Source organism: Orycteropus afer, unplaced genomic scaffold (assembly GCF_000298275.1).
Source record: "Orycteropus afer afer isolate SDZICR_OR568_19922 unplaced genomic scaffold, OryAfe1.0 scaffold00093, whole genome shotgun sequence".
NCBI lineage: Eukaryota > Metazoa > Chordata > Mammalia > Tubulidentata > Orycteropodidae > Orycteropus > Orycteropus afer.
Window position 1 is genome coordinate 6,238,663 of NW_006921680.1, and position 19,458 is coordinate 6,258,120.

The 19,458-nt window shown below is 35.3% G+C and overlaps 1 protein-coding gene across 1 annotated transcript in view; it reads left to right on the forward strand.

The window, feature by feature from the left end:
• KIAA0825 (KIAA0825 ortholog) overlaps positions 1–19,458 on the forward strand; it is a 653,154-nt gene that overhangs the window by 124,740 nt on the left and 508,956 nt on the right. The window contains exons 4-8 of the mRNA XM_042781175.1: positions 1,224–1,385; positions 8,452–8,546; positions 12,749–12,976; positions 14,185–14,450; positions 15,873–16,023. Of these exons, the coding sequence (XP_042637109.1) occupies positions 1,224–1,385; positions 8,452–8,546; positions 12,749–12,976; positions 14,185–14,450; positions 15,873–16,023 (902 nt within the window). The remainder of the gene's footprint in view (positions 1–1,223; positions 1,386–8,451; positions 8,547–12,748; positions 12,977–14,184; positions 14,451–15,872; positions 16,024–19,458) is intronic.

Consider the following 19,458-nt stretch of genomic DNA (forward strand, 5'->3'; position numbering starts at 1 on the left):
TTTAAAGAAAAAACTCACTGCCATATACTTGATTCAACTCATAGCAACCCCTCCTTGGGTTTCCGAGGCAGTATCTCTTAGAAGTAGATTGCCCAGTCTTCCTTCTGAGGAGTGACTGGTGGGTTTGAACTTCCAGCCTTCTGGTTAGCAGTCAATTGCCTTAGGCACTATGCCACCATAGCTCCTATATATATATATGTATGTATAAGTATATACATTTACATTCAAATCCACCAGCGCCTCGGAAGGAAAGTTGGGCAATCTATTTCTGTAGTGATACTGCCTTGGAAACCCAAAGAAGGGGTCGCTATGAGTTGGGTAGGACTCAAGGGCACATAACAACAACAACAACAACATATATACATATGTATATATGTGTGTGTGTGTATTATTTTAACTATTTGAGAGTTAGCTGCAGACATTTATGCTTATATGCTCCAATGTATATTTGCAGAAACAAAGACATTCTCTTCTATAACCGTAGTACAGTTATCTAAAACAGGAAACAAACTGTCTTAGAATAATAGAATTGGATTGTAGAGCTTATTCAAATTTTACCCTAATAATTTCTGTTGTATCTGATCATGTATTGATTGCAGTTGTCATGTCTTTTTAGACTCCTTTAGACTAGAATTACTTCCTCAGTTTTGAGTTTCTTGCCATGACACTTTTAAAGAATATAGACCAGTTATTTTGTTGAATGCCTCTCAATTTGGGCTTATCTGATGTTTCCTTGTGATTGGATACAAGTTATGTTAGACTTAACAAAAAATAGAAATGTATAAAATAAGATTTTACAACAACAAATTATATTCTTGTTTGTAACTATGAGAATTTATTTAATTGTCAAATCTATAGCAAAAATAATACTCATCTCTACTTCCCAGAAGAAAAAACTCTCCTAAGACATTTTATATGGGTTTCTTTAGGAACAAACAGTTTAATTGTAGAGGATCTCATTAGTTTTGTTGGTTTATGGAATAAAGATTGTTCTAATTGCCTAAGGCATTTGACTACTAACTAGAAGGCTTTTGGTTCAAACCCACTAGCAGCTCCTCGGAAGGAAGATTGGGCAATCTACTTCTGTAGTGATACCGCCTTGGAAACCCAAGAAGGGGTCATTATGAGTCAGATCCGACTTGGCGGCAGTGAGTTTGGTTGTTCTGGAATATTTGCTGAGAGAACATGTAAGATATGAAACTGTATTGTTGTTCTCTTTTCAGTTACTTCAGAGTGCCCACAGAAAGGAAGAAACTTCTCTCTCTCCTTATATGAACTAAACTTCTTATCACAGCTTATAAATTCCCTTTTGAAGATGGAAAAAAATGTTCAAGAATTGTTTGAAGAAATGTTTTTAGCACTCAAGATGCCCAGGAATACTTCAGGTAATATACTCCTTTTAAAAATTTCCAAATCTACAGTTTCTCTCAAGTTTTGCTTCCTGCCACTTTGAGTCTATATGATTACTTTAAAAAATGATGGAATTATTCAATAAACATTAAGTATAATGCACACCATAGATTACATTTTCATCCTTTGTATGTTGTAACTTCTATAATTTAAATTGACAAAACATCTTAAGTCAATTCTGGATAATTATCTTTAGCAAAAATCAGACCTTTTTTTTTAAAAAAAAAAAAAAAAAAGAAAGAAACACAGCCTGGCCTTATGGGGAAGAGAAAAATAAAAATCATACTGCATTTCTAATAGCTACTCTTGTGCCTTCAGCAAAACATTTAGTCTCCTTGTACCTCAGTTTTCTCATCAAAATGATGGTGTAGGACTAGATTAATTTTTGCTTTGTCTTCCTTCAGGATTAAATTCTCATATAACCAACAATGTTATATACAGTTATCAGAACAAATGAGCTAGTGTGTTTTAAATTACTCAAAAGAAGATCTAGTATATCAAAAACAAAACACCTCACTGCCATCGAGTTGGATCCGACTCATAGCAACGCCTGCTTGCATTTCCGAGGTGGTATCATTACAGAAGTAGCATATCATAAATACTCAATAAATGTGAGTTGTTATAATAGTAGTTGTAATCATATAATATATTGTTTTAAAGTTCAGTAATCTTAACAAAATCCTTTTGATGAAAGCTGTGTCATACGTGTTAAAATGTTCTTTTTACATTAACAGTAGAAATCAAAGTCATAATGATTAAGATATGTTCTCTGTTGCCATACCTATATATTTTAAGATTGTTATTTTTATTAAAATAAAATATGCAAAGTTTTCTACGTTATGCACTACCATATGTCATTCTAAGGGAACTAATATGGAAAGTGGCTGCATCTGTAACACAAAGTGTAAGAAGCAAGTGATTAACAATCAGTCTGAAATTTCAGTCCCTAAAACCTGATTTCTTAGTGAGGAATTGCATTAGTTTAATCTTTTCACTCCTGTAATAATTTATGTTGTCGGTCATTAACCTTAGAAATGTTACAAACTTGGGGTTTGTTTTATGTTAAGTGTAGGTTACTAGATTTCTATGTTCCATGTTAGGTTTAAATAGCACTATTACAATGCTATTTCATGCTTTGTAAAGTGGGAAAGTCAATGAAAAAGGGGGATTTCCTCAACAAGGTGGATTGACACAGTGGCTGCAGTGATGAGCTCAGGTATAGCAAAGATCTTGACGATGGCACAGGACCGGGCAGTGTTTCATTCTGCTGTGCATAAGGTCACTATGAGATGAAGATGACTCCATGGCACATAAGAACTACCACATTACAGTAAAAGGTATATAAAGAAGCACAATTGTGCAGTTTTGGAGATAAGTTGAAGAACAGTGGAGGTGAATTATAGATGTCTGAAACTGGCAAACAAATAAAAGATGTGTCTTCAACCCCAAACCCACTGCTGTCAAGTCAATTATGACTTCTAGTGACTCTATAAGGTATAGTAGAATTGCCTCATAGAGTTTTCAAGACTGTAAATCTTTACGGAAGCAGATTGCCAAATCTTTCTCCTCTGGTGTGCCTGGGGAGTTCACACTGATGAGTTTTGCTTAGGAGGCAAGCACTTTAACCACTGTAGCACCAGTGCTCCTATAAGAGATGATAAGAATATTAAAAGAATAATAAATAGATTTAATTAGAAGGCAATGTGAGCCCTGGAGGGTCTTCTAGATGGAGCTGAATGGGTCTAAGAGAGATCTGAATAGAGTGAAAATACATCCTCATTTTGAACTGATATGTCAGTGCTTCAAGCGGCTGACATTTGGTGTTGGTATGTATTCATCATGCCTTGCTAAGATTTGGTATTCATCATTGACATCTTCAGTGGATCTCAGGTATGGAACCAGAAAGAGACCTCTTGAAAGTGTTACAAAGCAAAGATGCCATTTTGAGTGTAAGGTGTTCCTGACCCAAGCCATGGTATTTTCACTCACTTTATATGCATGTAAAAGCTGGACAGTGAATAAGAAAGACCAAAGAAGAGTTGATGCATTTGAATTATGGTGTTGGTGAAGAATATTGAATATACCATGGACTGTCAGAAAAATGAACAAATCTATCTTGGAAGAAGTATGACCAGAATGGTCCTTGTAAGTGAGGATGGCAAGATTTCATCTCATGTACTTTGGACATCATGTTATCAGGAAGGACCAGTCCTTGGAGAAAGACGTCATTTTTTGTAAAGTACAGTGGTTCCAACAATGTGCTGAAACATAGGAATGATTGTGAGAATGTCGCAGGACTGGGAAGTGTTTCCTTCTGTTGTACTTAGGGTCACTACGAGTCAGAACTGACTCAAAAGCACCTAACAACAACCAGTTTTGGAATCATCTTATATTGGTGGTTGGCCAGACCCTTGGGAAATTAGAGCAGTTCTGGGACCCTAGTCTTCTTAAGACTTTAAATTTCTTAAGAGCATAAATTCAAAACTAGAATTTGATTGGAAAGGGATTACAAAGATATAAAACTGAAATGGTCACTAAAAAGCAAATATTTGAGCTAGTGATTTTAGGAAAAAACTGGTTTGACTCCATTAGATTAAGATAAAGCAGTGTGAGATTGCAAACCCGTTATATTTGAGAGCAATAGTCACCAGTCTTGAATAAAATCAATAGAATAAATACATAATAATAACACAATATACTACTCATCCCAAATTTGGCTCTTATCATATCAGCCTATGGCAAATAAAAGCAACTTCAAAATTGCTTTAATGAAAGTGTACCATGTAAACATCTTTGTTGATTATCAAGCATACTATGTAGAAGGAATTTTGAAAGGCAGGTATAGGAAATGCCCGAGTACTAGAATATCTGTTATGATACTCATGTTCTTCATTATTTATATTAATAAATTTTTTGTAAGAAAGCTATGATTGATTTACTGACACAACTTTATGTAAATGGCTCCCTGAGAAGAATGATCCTGAGGAAAATTGTCGAGAAAAAAGAAAATGTCTTATTTAGGGTAGCCAAGTTAATCAATCCTTATCAAAATCTTTGGTTTCTTCAATCAGGAAGGGAAAAAATTACTGAAAAGGATGATTAAAGTAACCAAATCTGTTCTTAAGTTAACTATTGGATATTCCTGACAGTTAATGTTTTGCTTAGGGATCTTGTGTGGGAGAGAAAGAGAGGAAAAAAAGAGATCAAGTCATTTGGTTTTCTGTGTATTTCTTTTGATTGGAGCATATTTTGCTAATAAAGATCTTGGAAAGAGTTGCCTACTATGTCTACATAACCCAAACAATCTGATGAAAAGTGAATTTTTTTTTCATTGTCCAGATGTTTTAAAAAATATCCAGGTGTTTACCATTGCGTTGAGAAAATATCCAGATGATTAACTGATATTTTACTTTTTCTTTGATGTTTACTACTATATTGTAGTGCTAGCCAAATTAGCTGTTCTCTTAGTAATTTGAATATGGAGCAGTAGTATTTGTAGAAACACAAGAAATATTTTCTGAGGAAGAACAGCCATTTGGTCATTATATGTATTTGCTTTTGTTTGGTCATGATTTCATGGTTTTTTTTTTTTTTTTTGTCATTTCAGAAAATGATATTATTTGACTATTATGGTGCCTTACTTTATTTCTTTTAGGTAATCCTATCTATGTATTGGCCTCAGGTTTGATATATGGGGCATTTCTAATTCTTCTTCAGAATAAAGTTGTTCTTTGGGCAGTTCCTCAATTTTTCCAAAGGTGGCATCTGAGATTTATCTAAACCAGGAGGTTTCTTGGCCCTCATTTTTTTTAGCCCCAGCAATGACAAAGAGCAATGGCTGCTTCAATTGGATGTAAGAAGAACACTTAGGGTTTGTCTCAGAAGAATCAAAGATTTCAGATCTTCTGAAAGATTGTTTGTACTCTTAGGGGGTCCTAAGAGGGGTCAAATGGCTTCTAAGAGTTTTTTAGCTAGATGGTTAAGGGATTGTATTAGGGAGGCGTATGTAGTTAAGGTAAAGAGGCTCCTAGGGTTTGTAAAGCTCATTACACTAGGACTTTAGCTGTTTCTTGGGCAGAGAGGTCGAAGGCTTCCACATTGGAAATTTGCAAGGTGGCCACCTGGGCTTCTCTTCATACTTTTTCATAGTATTATCTCTTGGATGTAGTCTCTTCCACAGATTCAGCTTTTGGTGGGAGGTTGCTTGTGAGCCAGAAAAGAACAGTGAAGAAAAGAAAGACATGTAGTTCTCACTTATAGCTGCCAACAAGGCAAGTTGCTTTGTAATGCACACAATGGGAACCTATGAAGACCAATTTGGGTGTGAAAGTGGATGTCACAGGGAAGTACTGCCAACCTCCACTCTCTATGAAAGAAAGCCGCAGTGTGGAAACTAACCAGAAGTGCAAAATGAACCACAGAGAACTCTGTGGGGGAAAGCCATTCAGTAGCTGGCATTCCTGTGACCCTCTGCACTCTTCTGGGCTTCTTAATCTAGGCATGCTCTTAAAGAAATCAATGTTGACTGAATGCAGTAACTATACATTTTAGCGCAATGAGCCAAAAATGGGCTACTTTATCTAAACAATGCTAAGTGTATATCATTTTCAGTATATTTTTTACTTGTGTGAAATAAATTTCCAAATGTTCACAGAGCTCGTAGAAGTCTACAATGCTTAATTTTTTAAATTCACCATTTTGAATTCCAAATAAACATAAAAATGCCACAACTTGCTAAAGCCATGAGTTATCTTCTTAATCTGGATTCATTGTTACTTATTAGTCCTGCCTATTAGTCCTTTTTGTTTGTCTGTATAGGATTAAATTGAAAATATTTCAATTTGGGGGGGGTAGATATTTTAAAGCGTGTCCTAATTGATTGATCATTTTCTATCTTACTGTAGAATTGCTCAACAGTGAGAGAAATCTTGGAAAGCTTATCTTTTTCTCTTACTCATCTTGAAAATAGGCAGATGGTTTGTATAAACATCTAAGCACATTACTTTGAGTGAATAAACATAATGTATTTGGGCTTGAAATTATAAATATAAGATAATTAACTTTTTTCATAAATCTTAAACTATAGCTGCACAATGGCAGATACTTATTTCCAGGAACAGATCAAAGCTTAGACTTTTAAACTATTTTTTCCAAAGTAAATGCCTTTTAAATTAACTAGTTTAGTGAGCTATCTGCAGAAAAGTAAATAGATTACAATCCAAGTGTTTCTCCTTTACGTCATTAACAATTTAATCTTTATTGTTTTTTCTTCTTCAATTTTTTTTTTCCAAATAGTAGTCAAACTTTTGAACAAGGCATTTGAGTATATGGTGAAAATTAAGTAATTTTCCATTCCAGTTTCACTTTCCAAAGGCAACCTATTCCATAGATATTCCCATGTTAAAATAACACAAAATGTTGTACTATGCAGCTATTCTTTTTTTACTATTCAGAAAACCTCATTCTTTCTAATAGCTGAATAGTATTCCATTGGGTACATGTACCATGATTTAACCAGCTACTCATTGGTGGATATTGTTTTGTTGTTTTTCTTTAGTCATTCGCTATCACAGATACCAATACACCAAATTTCCCTGAAATATCTCTTATATGTGTACAACTGTATCTGGGGTGGTGGTGGTACATTTTTAATGTGAAATTGCCAAATAAAAATCTGTGGACATTTTGTGAGAGATTGTCAAATAAATCTGTCATTTCTATTTTGATTGTTAAAGGTGTTTTTATTATGCAGAATTTTTTATGACTTTAATGTAGACTTCTCTACACAGAACTTTTAAAAAAATTTGTATTCTTATAGGCTTACAGTTTCATAGTAATTCTTTAAATGTAATTCTTTACAATTCTTTACAGTAATTCTTTAGTTTAAAATCTTTGATTAATCTGGAATTTATTTCAATGTTAGAATTGATCCTTATTTATTACACCATCTTCATAAAAAGAATTAATAAAATGCAAGCCATAGATAAAGTATTTCAGGTTAAATAATGTAGCATTACTTTAACTGAAACCTTCTTTGCCTTGTGATGTGTCTTAAGAAATAGAGCAGGATTCTTAAAATAAAGTCCATGGGCCCTTGGGGTTCATGAATGAGCTTTATGAGATGGTCTGGGAATTCCCAATAAGTATGTGTGTGTCTGCCATCTGGTCATATTGTGCCTTTTTGTACAGAGCATTCTATCACTTTAGCCAAGTTCTCAGAAGTGTTTATAAGTCCAAAATGATTAAGAAACAGTAGAGTTGAGGAAAACTTTTCTTCAGAATAGACCATCTCTGAAGGTTTCCCAAAAGGGTGATAGTGGCTACCAAATAGAATACTTACCTCCTTAATATACTTTGTGTGTAAGAATTCTGAAACTAACAGAACAAACTATTTTTATTTTTTTGTGAGCTGTATTCCTTAGGAATCATTCACAATCAAGTCCTTAGAACCACATTTGGGAAAAATTAAAACAAAAAACCATGTATCAACTAGATGACTCCATTATTTGTAAGTTTTACCCATAAGAATCAGTAAAATTTTGCTATGCCTAAAACATAAGTAGAAATTAATCCTTAAAATTCCTTGTAAGGTGGAAAACCTCAAAGAAAAATTGGGCCATAGTATGTAATTCATTATCATATACCAAGTCTAAGAAAAAAATTAAGACAATTGCTAAAACATCCATATCAAGTGAGTTATCATTAGCAGAACCTTCATGAGAAAACAGAAATATTTCTTTTTGGATTATTTATTTATTTATGTATTTAGTCAGTTTATTTGACTCACTCATGGAAAAGAGTTACTAAATACAAAAAAAAAAAAAAAAAAAAAAGGGAAAAGATTTCCATTTTAGAAATTGTGAGTTACGTCTTATCTGTTACAGCGTTTATATCTTTATAATGAATTATTGCTATGTGTGTGTGGGTATATGTGTGTGTAGGTATATTATGACTAGACCTTTTCTGTATGATTAATTTTAGCTTGTATCTATTAATCACCTGTAGTGTGGCCTTTTTGTGTTTGTGGGTTTCCTTTTTTAGGCATTTTGGAGACATCCAGTAAAGGAGTTGTAATAGGGAAACCTAGAGCAAGTGAAGCCAGTGTTCCTTCAGAGCAATTGCTACCTGTAAAAGAGGTATGGAAAAAAGAGTGGTATTTTTTATTTATATATAATAGTATATCATGTCTGTGAATCCATTGCGAATGAATATATCGTGAGTTTTATCTGTTGTCACTAAAAAATAATTCATGGTTGGAAATTAGCTTCTAAGCTTTTACAAAAATTCAATTTCGTGGGGACATTGTCCCTTTGCCAACTCCGTCCATTGGAGGAGACACTCTCTCCCACTGCCATCAAGTAGTTCTAATTCATAGCAACCACCATAGGATTTCCGAGCCTATAAATCTTTGTGGAAGCAGATTGCCTTATCTTTCTTCCATGGAGCAGCTGGTGGGTTCAAATCACTGACCTTTTGGTTAGCAACCAAATGCCTTACCACAGTACCACCTTTTATCAGAGGAGTGGTGGAAGTCAGGAGATCTTTGTTCTTGTACTAACTCAGAGGCTGCACTTTGAAAATTTGAGTCATAGATAATTGTTAAAAATTGAAAAAAATGGAGATTAAAAAGGTAAACAAAAGAAGAAAGAATAGTTTAAATTGCCTTTTTTTTTTTCTTTTTTGGGTGGGGGTGTCTATCTTGTGCCTGTGTGTTCTCAGATTCCATTCTTCCTCTGTTCTGCTCTGTATTGTAGAGAAGTACATTTTCTAGGTTTCCTTGACTTCTCGATTCTGGTTTGTCCAGTAAAAGGGCATTGATGGAAGACTGGAGGGTAGGAATTTGGGAGACACCAGGATATTTCTTCCCCTTGGTCTGCTTAGGGGCATCTCTGGCAGTGACTGTGACTCCTTTGTCTTCTCCATGGCTCCTGCTCACACCAGACAACTCTTCCCTTCATGGTTCCAGATCCATCTGGAAGATATGCCTTTGGTTTCACTTGCACCCTTGGTCTCAGCAGCTAGAGTCCTTAGCACAGTCTCCTTTCTTTGTTTCTCCAGGCCTAAAGTGGTAGTGGCTTCCTTCTTTCCTTCACCACCTGTGTTTGGCTCCTGAAATTTTTCGTCACCTTTAACTAACACTTATGTCAAAATTCTTCCCTTTGAAATACCTGCAATGGTTTCTATTTTCTGAATGGAAATATACTAGGTATATATGTAAAAGATAATATAACACAATGACAGCAGAGCTTCAGTCTAGAAGCCAAGAGAAATAATCAGGAAAATGAAGTTATACATTATGCTTTAACCAGAAACCAGACTAAGTGCTCAGAAAGTAGTATTAGGTAATAGAAGAAATAAAGAGCTTGGGTAGCCTAGTGCCTAAAGCATTTGGCTGCTAACCAGAAGATTGGTGGTTCAAAAGCACCAGCTGCTCTGTGGAAAGGAGATGGGGCAGTCTACTTCCATAAGGATTTACCCCCTCAGAAACCCAGTGGGGGTCACTGTGAGTCAGAATCGACTCGATAGCAGTGAGTTTTGTTTTTTTAATAGAAGAAATGGGATTCGGCAAACATCTACTTTGTGCTCAGAACAGAAAGCCACATGATTTCTTTTTTTTTTTCTTGGAGCAATTAGTAAATCCTTTCTGTTCTAAGTAGAATACTTACGATGTCAGGCATAACATGGGGTGAGTGGAAGCAAGTGAGCATTAGATATCAGAATCTTCAAAACAGACTTCTAGGAGGAGAAATTTGAGTAATAAAAATTTTCTTTTTTTTTCTTTGACACATCTGTTAAGATGCTTGGGAGCTCTGGTAGCGTAGTGCCTAAGGCACTTGACTGCTAACCAGAAGGCTGGTGGTTCAAACCCACCAGCCACTCCTCAGAAGGAAGGTTGGGCAATCTACTTCCATAGTGATACTGCCTCGGAAACCCAAGGAGGGGTTGCTATGAGTCAGCTCTGACTCCACGGCACACAACAACAAAAACAACAACAACAATTAAGATGCTTGGTTTTCCATATTTTGAAGAGAGAATTTAGATGGGCTAATGTGTTATAATTATGTATCAATTACCATAAACCAAAACCCACCACCATTGAGTTGAATCTGACTCTTAAAGACCCCATAGGACACGGTAGCACTGCCCCATAGGGTTTCCAAGGCTATAGGTCTTTACGGATCCAGACTGCCTTATCTTTGTCCCACAGAGCAGCTGGTGGTTTTGAACTACCAACCTTTTGTTAGTAGTCCAATACTTTAACCATAGAACCACCAAGAGCTCTTTAAAATTACCATAAAGAAAGGTAATTGTCACTGCACAAAAAAATTGTCAGAGGAGCCATGAGAACTAATGGTAATTTTTACCACATTTCCTTGAATTAATTGATTTTTTTTATATTAATAAATAGAATTGCTCTGATGGGAAGAACAACACTAAGGTTTAGTGGTTGTTGTTTTTAACCTAATGTTTCACTTATAACAAAGAAGGTGATATGACTGAATAGATTTAATTATTGATTAACTTAATGCAAATATAAAAGAGATGTGTTTTCAGGCCCTATGATGTTAAAGGTCTGAATAAATTTAGAAAATTCAGTTTCAAGTTAATGCCAAGGATAATGAGAACAAGAGCCACATTTTCTGATTATGGAATCAGAATTTTAGCTCTAGAAGATTAATCATTTCATTACTTTGTACAGTATATACAAAAAGCATTAAATTAATGCTGAGTGGGATGTGAATATAGGAAAATTAAGTTAAAAGTCAGAATGTCAGTAACTTTAGCCTGAAAAGGACTTTATAAATCATCTAGTTCTACTTATTTTTTATTTCTTTTTCTAACAAAAAGCCTGAGAGCCACAAAAACTAGTAATTCTGTCAAGGATATGGAGCCTAGGGTCTTCTGAAGTTGGAGTAGGTGACTTATTATTGTGAACAAAGTTACATTGAAATGGGGAATGTTTAATTCTAAAAATTTGTTCAGCCTAGTACCCAAAATGTTTTTAGTACCTTAGCAAACATTAGGAGAATTTGAGGAAATATACTTATAAGTATATTACCATATGAAACCTATGGACCAAAAGAAAACACCACCAGCTTCCTGCCCTCCCTACTCCTCCCCCCTTCCTCCCCCCTTACATAGAGCTATGAAAAACAACAACAAAACACTGCCATCAAGTATATCTAACCCAGTGACCCTATGGGAATGAGTAGAACTGCCCTATAGATTTCCAAGGCTGTAAGTCTGTGGAAGCAGACTGCCTCATCTTTCTCCTGCAGTGCAGCTGGTGGGTTTAAACCTTCTGTTTAGCAACCGAATGCCTTAGCCACTGCCCTAATCAGAGCTTCTTAGAGCTATACAGGTCTTTTTAATTCCTCATTTCCTGGAACAAAAGTAGTGCTGCTTACCACTTTGTGGGTGGAGAGACTAACTAAAATTCTAAACAAGTAAAAACCCAAAAAGATGCAATGATGTATTTTCACAGACAAATTTATTTCTTATTACTATATTTTGGCTTGTCTTGATTTCTGAGAACGAAAAAGAAATAAAAGATTGAGCATTAAATGCTGTCTTATGCTGCAATGCTTGTTAACAGTGAACTATAAAAAAAGACTATAAAATCTAATTTAGGCTTTATTAAATATATTGAATTTAGAGGTTGCTTTATGTGATAAATGGTAAGTGTAGCTTTCGGCTCTCATAAAGATGTTTTTATTGAACTATATTTAAGAGATTAAATTTTGAAAAAAAGTTTTTGATTAAATCCACTGATGAATTAAAATGAAATGTCAGTATAGTACCGTGTGTAAAAAATGCACATGCTTTTTGTATATTGCTTTATTCACTAGGCAATCTTTCTCAGGTTGTAAGAATATCTTTTGTAGTACAGTAAGTCCCTGGATTATGAACCTCTGATTTACAGATGACTCATACTTGCCCTTTAATGTTAGGTAAATTTGCCCTTACTTTGAAACAATTGAACCAACCCCTACTTGCAACAAATTCTTCATCACAATCACCTTCGCTTGCTGCACATGGAACTTTTAAATCACTGGAAAGGCTAAGCGGCTTTTTTGCACTAAAGTAAGGCTAAATAAGAACCTTATGCACCTGTTGCGACTTACCTACAAACTTAACTTAAAGACACACTTCGGAACAGATAGATTTCATCCATAACCTGGGGAATGCCTGAATATCAAAGGATACCTATATATATATATATATATATATATATATATACATGCACAATGAAAGTAAAAATTTTATATCTATGACAATGGAAATATGTGGTGCTGAGTTAAGATTAATATGACTTCATATTAAATTTGTATTTCAGGCTATTTTACTAGATTTTGGCTGGAGAAGTGTATTTAAAGAAGTATCTCCCCCCATGGCACATTGCTTAATAACTGCCATTGAAGATTTTGCCACAGAAATTCTCCAGAAGGAACAGAATGAAAGGTCTTCAGGTATAAGCTATACGCTGAATCTTGTAAGGGTCCAACAAGTTTGGCAAGGCAGCCATGTGACTCCTGAGGAAGACCAACCAAAGAAAATTGCAAAAGCAAGTATTATACATAATTCTTTCATATTGTAGACTGGAGTTTTATTTTATTCTGTTTTAATATAAACCATTGTAAGAAAAACCTATAGATCAAATGATGAAGTATCTTTGACAAATACTTGGTGTGTGACCAAATGCTGGTTTTCTTCTCTCTTATCCATGATCCACTGTTAGCCAAAAGGACTTATACCTGTTGTTAGCCTTTTGCTCCATGACTCTAAGGCAGCTAGGAAGAGGGCCTTGGTGGCTTCATGGGAAGGTGGAAGATACCTTCAAATGTCTCCAGGAGAAATGTAGGCAGTTGAAGGGAGTTCTGTGTGATATTGGCTTGGGTGATTTTTAAATCTTTATTTACACCTAATTTACCAAATAAACATTTGGTTTTGTTAATGTCTTCTTTGCCTGTGTTTTGAGATTCAAAGAACATACTAATAAATAGAAATTAATCATGGAAATAGATAAATACATTTACTCTGTATTAGGTCCACTATGAGTTCAGCAACCTATGACTGAGATTTTTTTTTAGAAGAGAGTGCTTGAAGATGGCTTCATTATTCTGCTGCCACTCTGAGGTTCCAGGACATTGCCCATGGAAATCTGTTAGCTGATCTAGAGTGGAGGCAGGCTTCACCTTCTTGTCTGCCACAGCCCATCTGCCATTAAAAGCGTGGATACATAATAGATAGTGAAAAGCTAAGCAGACCACTTCTGAAAGTTGCTGACTCCTTACCAACAGCATAAAAAGATGCTACATGAAATTGTTTCTACTGCTTCTAGATTATTTAAGTTAAACTGACATTTATATGTGATGGTCAATAAAGGCATATTTTATAGAAATTTAGCAAAAGAGAATTAGAATAAGTTTAAGAAATAATGCAAAACATGTTAATATCAAGGATATGTGCTTTCTGAGTTCTATTATCTACAAATAGAAGTATTGTCATGTAAAGCTGTTTCATGAGTTTTTCATAATGTCTGGTGAGCATAAAGTTTGAAGGTTATAAATAGAGAAACTTCATTTTGCTGTGTCCTTATTTGACGTAAAACATTTAACTTTCTACAACTGAGAAATCGATTATTATAAAGCAGCATCATTATATTTATGTTTGATGCCAGATTCATTATTTAGGAATTTGGCTCCACTGAACATAAATTTCATGGTGCTGTCAGAGTACAAATAACTCAGTGCCACATTTATCTCTCCCTAGTTTTGTTCTGACATCATGGAAAAACTTGACACAATGCTTCCACTGGCTCTGGCATGCAGAGATGATTCTTTTCAGGAAATTAGAGAGAACTTTGTGGAAGCCTGTTGTAAAGTGGCAACAGCTGTCCTGGTGAGACTGAAGGAGAGAAGCAAGGAGGTTCCTTCCAAAGCACCCCTGAGAAACTTGCACACAGTGCTCTCCACAGCAGTCTATGCTTTCCAGCATTTTATGCACTATGATAATTTGATGAAAGAAATGACTAAAAAGTAAGTGTCATTTAAATGAAGTTGATGGCTATGCCTAAAGGAATATTAATCTTTGGATATCACAGTAGTGAAATTTTGATGATAGCATTTCAGAACCAGATAATAATAATTAACATGGTGAATTATTTTCATTTGTCCTGATTAGGATATGTCAAAAAGATGGTGCATCAGATATATTCAAGTAGATACATAGATAAGAAGAAAACTAGGTAATCTATCTAAATGCATGCTCAAAGGACCTGTGCACTTTCTAAATTCTAATCTGGAGCAAATATTTTTTTACATTGTTATGACGTGATGAAATGAACCCCTTCCATTTTGTAAAGACACATTATACTACCATACTGAGAAGAAAAAGTAAACTTGTTTTTGTGCCATGTATATACAATAGTGAAATAGATCCTTCTGTGTTTTTTCTTCTAAGCCAACTGGCTGTTGGAGCTGATAGAGAAAAATGTATTTCAATCTAGTATTTTAATGACTAATGTAAACATACTGCAGAACATCCACTGATTCTTCACTATCCATAATATTCAAAAAAGAAGCATTTGGCAGCCTTAATTATCATGTAATAGTAGTCTATAAAGACTATATGTTTACTATATAGAGAGAATGAAAATGACCATGGGTATCATCACATGGGCTTTCTGGTTTCTTGTCAGAAAATAACATGGCTCCATCAAAAAGGAAGGCATGGACTTGGACTTGGAAACCCACTATGACCTGAGAAATCTATTTTCTATTCCTTATTCAGCCTTTCTATACTCTACTTACAAAAGAAGTGGTGTAATATAAATACCTAAAGATAAAAGTAACTAAAATAAATTTGACTGGGTGTGGAATATATGACTATGATGTTTCTTTAATTCTCAGAGGTAGTCAAATGTTGTGATTCATATTTGCGTGTATAATGAAAATTGCCAGAAATCAATGTACTCCTTCAGATTATTTTAAAACCGTTTATAAGATAAATGATATCTACCAAATTACAGTATTTTAAAACAAAAGAAGTGTGGTTGTGGTGCATATGATAGCTTTATAAAAGTTGATTCTGACAAATGCATGTTGTTCTCTAGTAATTACAATAACCTAAGGTCTAAATAATGCCCTGATCTCTAATAATAGGCTTACAAAGAATTCTTTTATTTTTGAATGATGTATTAACAATGAAGTTTGTCTCAAGTTGAAGTGCATATATGTAGAACATCAGATGTACATTTTCAAAGGACTTGCAAAACAAAGGCCAGCTTTTTTTTTCTTTCCTTCCCCTTTTTGGAAAGTGAATGTGGATATAGACTACAGCATTAGGAGGAAATGAATGATTGATATCTAATAATCAAAACCATTTGTAGTACTGGAGATTGTTACCTCCTACTGCACAGGCCTTAAATCTCTGTCTCTTTGATCATTCACTCTGAACAGGCCCATGTTCTTGGTGCCTGTCCAACGATATCAGGAATTCATCAACACTCTAAAGTTTCAAGTTACGGACTACTGCGTCAGAGTTTGTGCTACAAGCATTTTACAGGATGCTGAGAGCCACCACTGGGATGACTACAAAGCTTTTTATGAGGTGTGAAGTTAAGTTTACTATCCCTCCTTTTTACACAAATATGTTTTACTGCCTACCTGCTTTCTGCTAATTAGAAACATGAGCTTGGCATTGCTAACACACGAAGGCTGTTAGGATAATATTTTTTAAATATTGAATTTGTACTGAGGAAAAACACAGTTTTAAAAAACTTAAAATAATTAGACATCAGAACTCTCCTTCTGCTTAAAAGTAAAAATAACTTAATTGAGATGCAATGTTGCAATGCTATATAATAAGTTGGAATATAATGGGATACAATGAAAACCCAGAAAGATAACAATGACAGAGAGCTACTACCTTCGAGCTTTTCCAAAGACATGAGTTACAGATATACTTGTATTTATTTTTGTTGTTACGTGTTTTCATCTGTGTTTGATAAATGCTTTTAATTAAGTAGATTTTTTTCTTCATAGTTGTTTTTTCCATTTTCGTTGTGAGTTCTTATGAACAGGCTTTAAGACCCATCTGATCGTTTATAGCTTGCCTATTTTCATTGAGCCCATGTTCGAAAATCCCAAGTTTCTACTGAATTAAAGCCAAATGATTCTCAGTGTAACCAAGCCCCGGATCAGCTAGAATTATTCATCAAGCCTCATTAGTTTCCCTTTCTCTAAATTTCATTGATTATGCATAGACCACAATATTTGAAATTCCTTGAAGTTGTTTCCAGGACAGGGTGAAACATTTATAATATCTTAATAAAAGATATTCAGGGTTTTAGAAAATATATCAGTCAAGTCCAGCTTCATTCATTAGCTTTTCCACTTCATCGTGTCCTCTGGATTGAACCTTGTGATTTTTGTTTTTCTTGATTATCCTAAATCCTGTGGAGTACTGAGGAAAACAGTGGAATTTTATTCAATGTAGTATTTTCATCACCAGCTTAGCACTGAAGGTTCCTGTGGTTCCATTTACATCTGTTTTATTATCAGGGGTGAATTACTTAATAAGCAAAGGTAAGTAAGCATGGATTACTAGTAGCGTAATGCCTAAGGCACTTGACTGCTAACCAGAAGGCTGGCGGTTCAAACCCACCAGCCACTCCTCAGAAGGAAGATGGGGCAATCTACTTCCGTAGTGATACTGCCTCGGAAACCCAAGGAGGAGTCTCTATGAGTCGGTCTGACTTGACGGCACATACAACAACAACTTACTCATCTGTAGTAAACAGTTTCACATGGATTTGATGTGGTGAAACCCATGTGAAACTGTTCACTACAGATGAGTAAGTAAGCACAAGTTTGAGTTTACCTTGCTTACTGAGTGCTCCATCAGGGATTGTACATTTGAAAAGAGGCTTTGATTGTGCAGGAAGATGTTGTGGAGTTGGGAGAGAGACTGATGCCAGCAATATCTAGAAGCAGAATCTTGGATGTGCTCAATTCAGAACAGGACTGGAGGCTTCCACTGGGTTCTACATTATGTAAGACCTGTAGTGTAGTGCCTAAGGCACTTGACTGCTAACCAGAAGGCTGACGGTTCAAACACACCAGCCACTCCTTGGAAGGAAGGTTTGTAATCTACTTCCATAGTGATACTGCCTTGGAAACCCAAGGAGGGGTCACTATGAGTTGAGTCTGACCCCACAGCACATAACAACAACAACAACATTCTTTACCAGAAGGAGCTCTGGTGGTGTAGTGGATAAGGCATTTAGCTACCACCCAGAAGGTCAGCGGTTCAAACCCACAAGCTGCTCCATGGAAAGAAGATGGGGCAATTTCCTTCTGTAAAAATTTATAGCCTCGGAAACCCAATGGGGGTTGCTATGAGTTGGATTCGACTGGATGGCAGCGAGTTTGGTTTTGGTTTACTCCTCAGCAGATTGGGCAGAAACCCCAGCAGTTTCTAACACTATACCTGGGCTGCACACATACCTGGGCTGAAGTTGTTCACTACAGATTAGTAAGTAAGCATAAATAAGCCAATGCTTACCTTGCTTGTTGGATAATCCAACATTGATTATTATCATAATAAGTGTTGTCACAACAGAGAGGAGCAGCTAATAAGAACCTCTTTTAAAGACTTTCACTTTTTCTAAGTCCCTTTCATCTCTTCTTTAGAGGAGTTTCTCAGTTTTTCTTTTTGCAAGAGCATCCATATAGGGATTTCCAAACCTGGCATATTTCAAACAGTGATGGTAACAGTGAGCAGAATGAGAAAGAAAGAGAAAGTGGTATAGTGCAGCTGGTAGCCTGAGATAAAAAGAAAAGTATTGGTCTTCCCCTCTCCTGGCAGCATCATTGCTTCCTTATTTGCCTTGAGGTAAACAGAGAGGTTGAAAATGAATCCATCTCATGTTTCAAACTATTTCAATATGGCAGTGTACTAATGAGCAATTTTATGTGATGTTTTCATTGAAGAACAGACTTCATCTCACTATATGTCCAACATGGTCGTATTATGTTTCCTCTTATGCAAATTGGGAACTAGAATAGTTGTACAGTATAAATAAGTAGATGCCATTGAGAGCCTGTTATTGAAGTTACCAAGTATTTTTTAAAAATACAACAACCAAATTACCATGTAACATGCAGCTCTTAGATCTTATGATAAGGCTTTAGCTTCAAAGGCAGAAATAACGAGATAGTTACCCTGTGATTACATGGTACTGTAGCTTCTATATACTTACATGGTCAGTAGTTACAATTTAATTGCAGCGTTAGTGGTTGTTATTTATGCTCAGAAAAATAAAGTAAGGCTGCTTTTCTATATACCAAAAATAAGAATCTTCTAAAAATAGCACTTTTTTTTTTACTGTTTTGACAACTGGAGTGCCTGACATGGTTTTATCTCTCTTACTGCACCCCTTTTCTCCTCCTCCCCCCATTATTACAACTGATTTGTAAAAGAGAACTAGAAGGTTTTTGGCAAGGCGGTTTTAACAGGAAAGGAGATGATATCTACCTGACTGAAGGCTAAGGGTAAGATCAAGATCTCAGGGGAACCTATCACCATGTGCAGAGCAAAGAAATAGTAAAAGAATTTATAAGATATGAAGCAATATTTGCTCGTGTCTTGTGATATCAAGTGAGTCTTAGATATTTTATTTCCATGAACAGCTATTTTCTAAACTGTCAGGTTGAGAGAGTCAGAGAGTTCAGTATCTCTCTGATGAGGTGGTGGTCAGATAGCACAGTGGGTGTTCAGATTACATGTTTAAAATTAAGCTTTTAGTGTAGTTGACATCTGCTCAGTTTTAGGTTCTTGTGTTTTCCAAAAGTCGAAGAATAAAGAATTGTCCGTTCAAAGATACTACTGAGTGGCTTATATAATAAAGCCCAGCTGCTTGTGTCCTGATATAAAATCTAAATAAAAGCTCACATCTGTTTACATTATAGTGAGGCTGCAAAAATAACAGATGTTTACCAGCAGAATACATTTTGAGATAACAACAAATAGAGAAACAGGTCA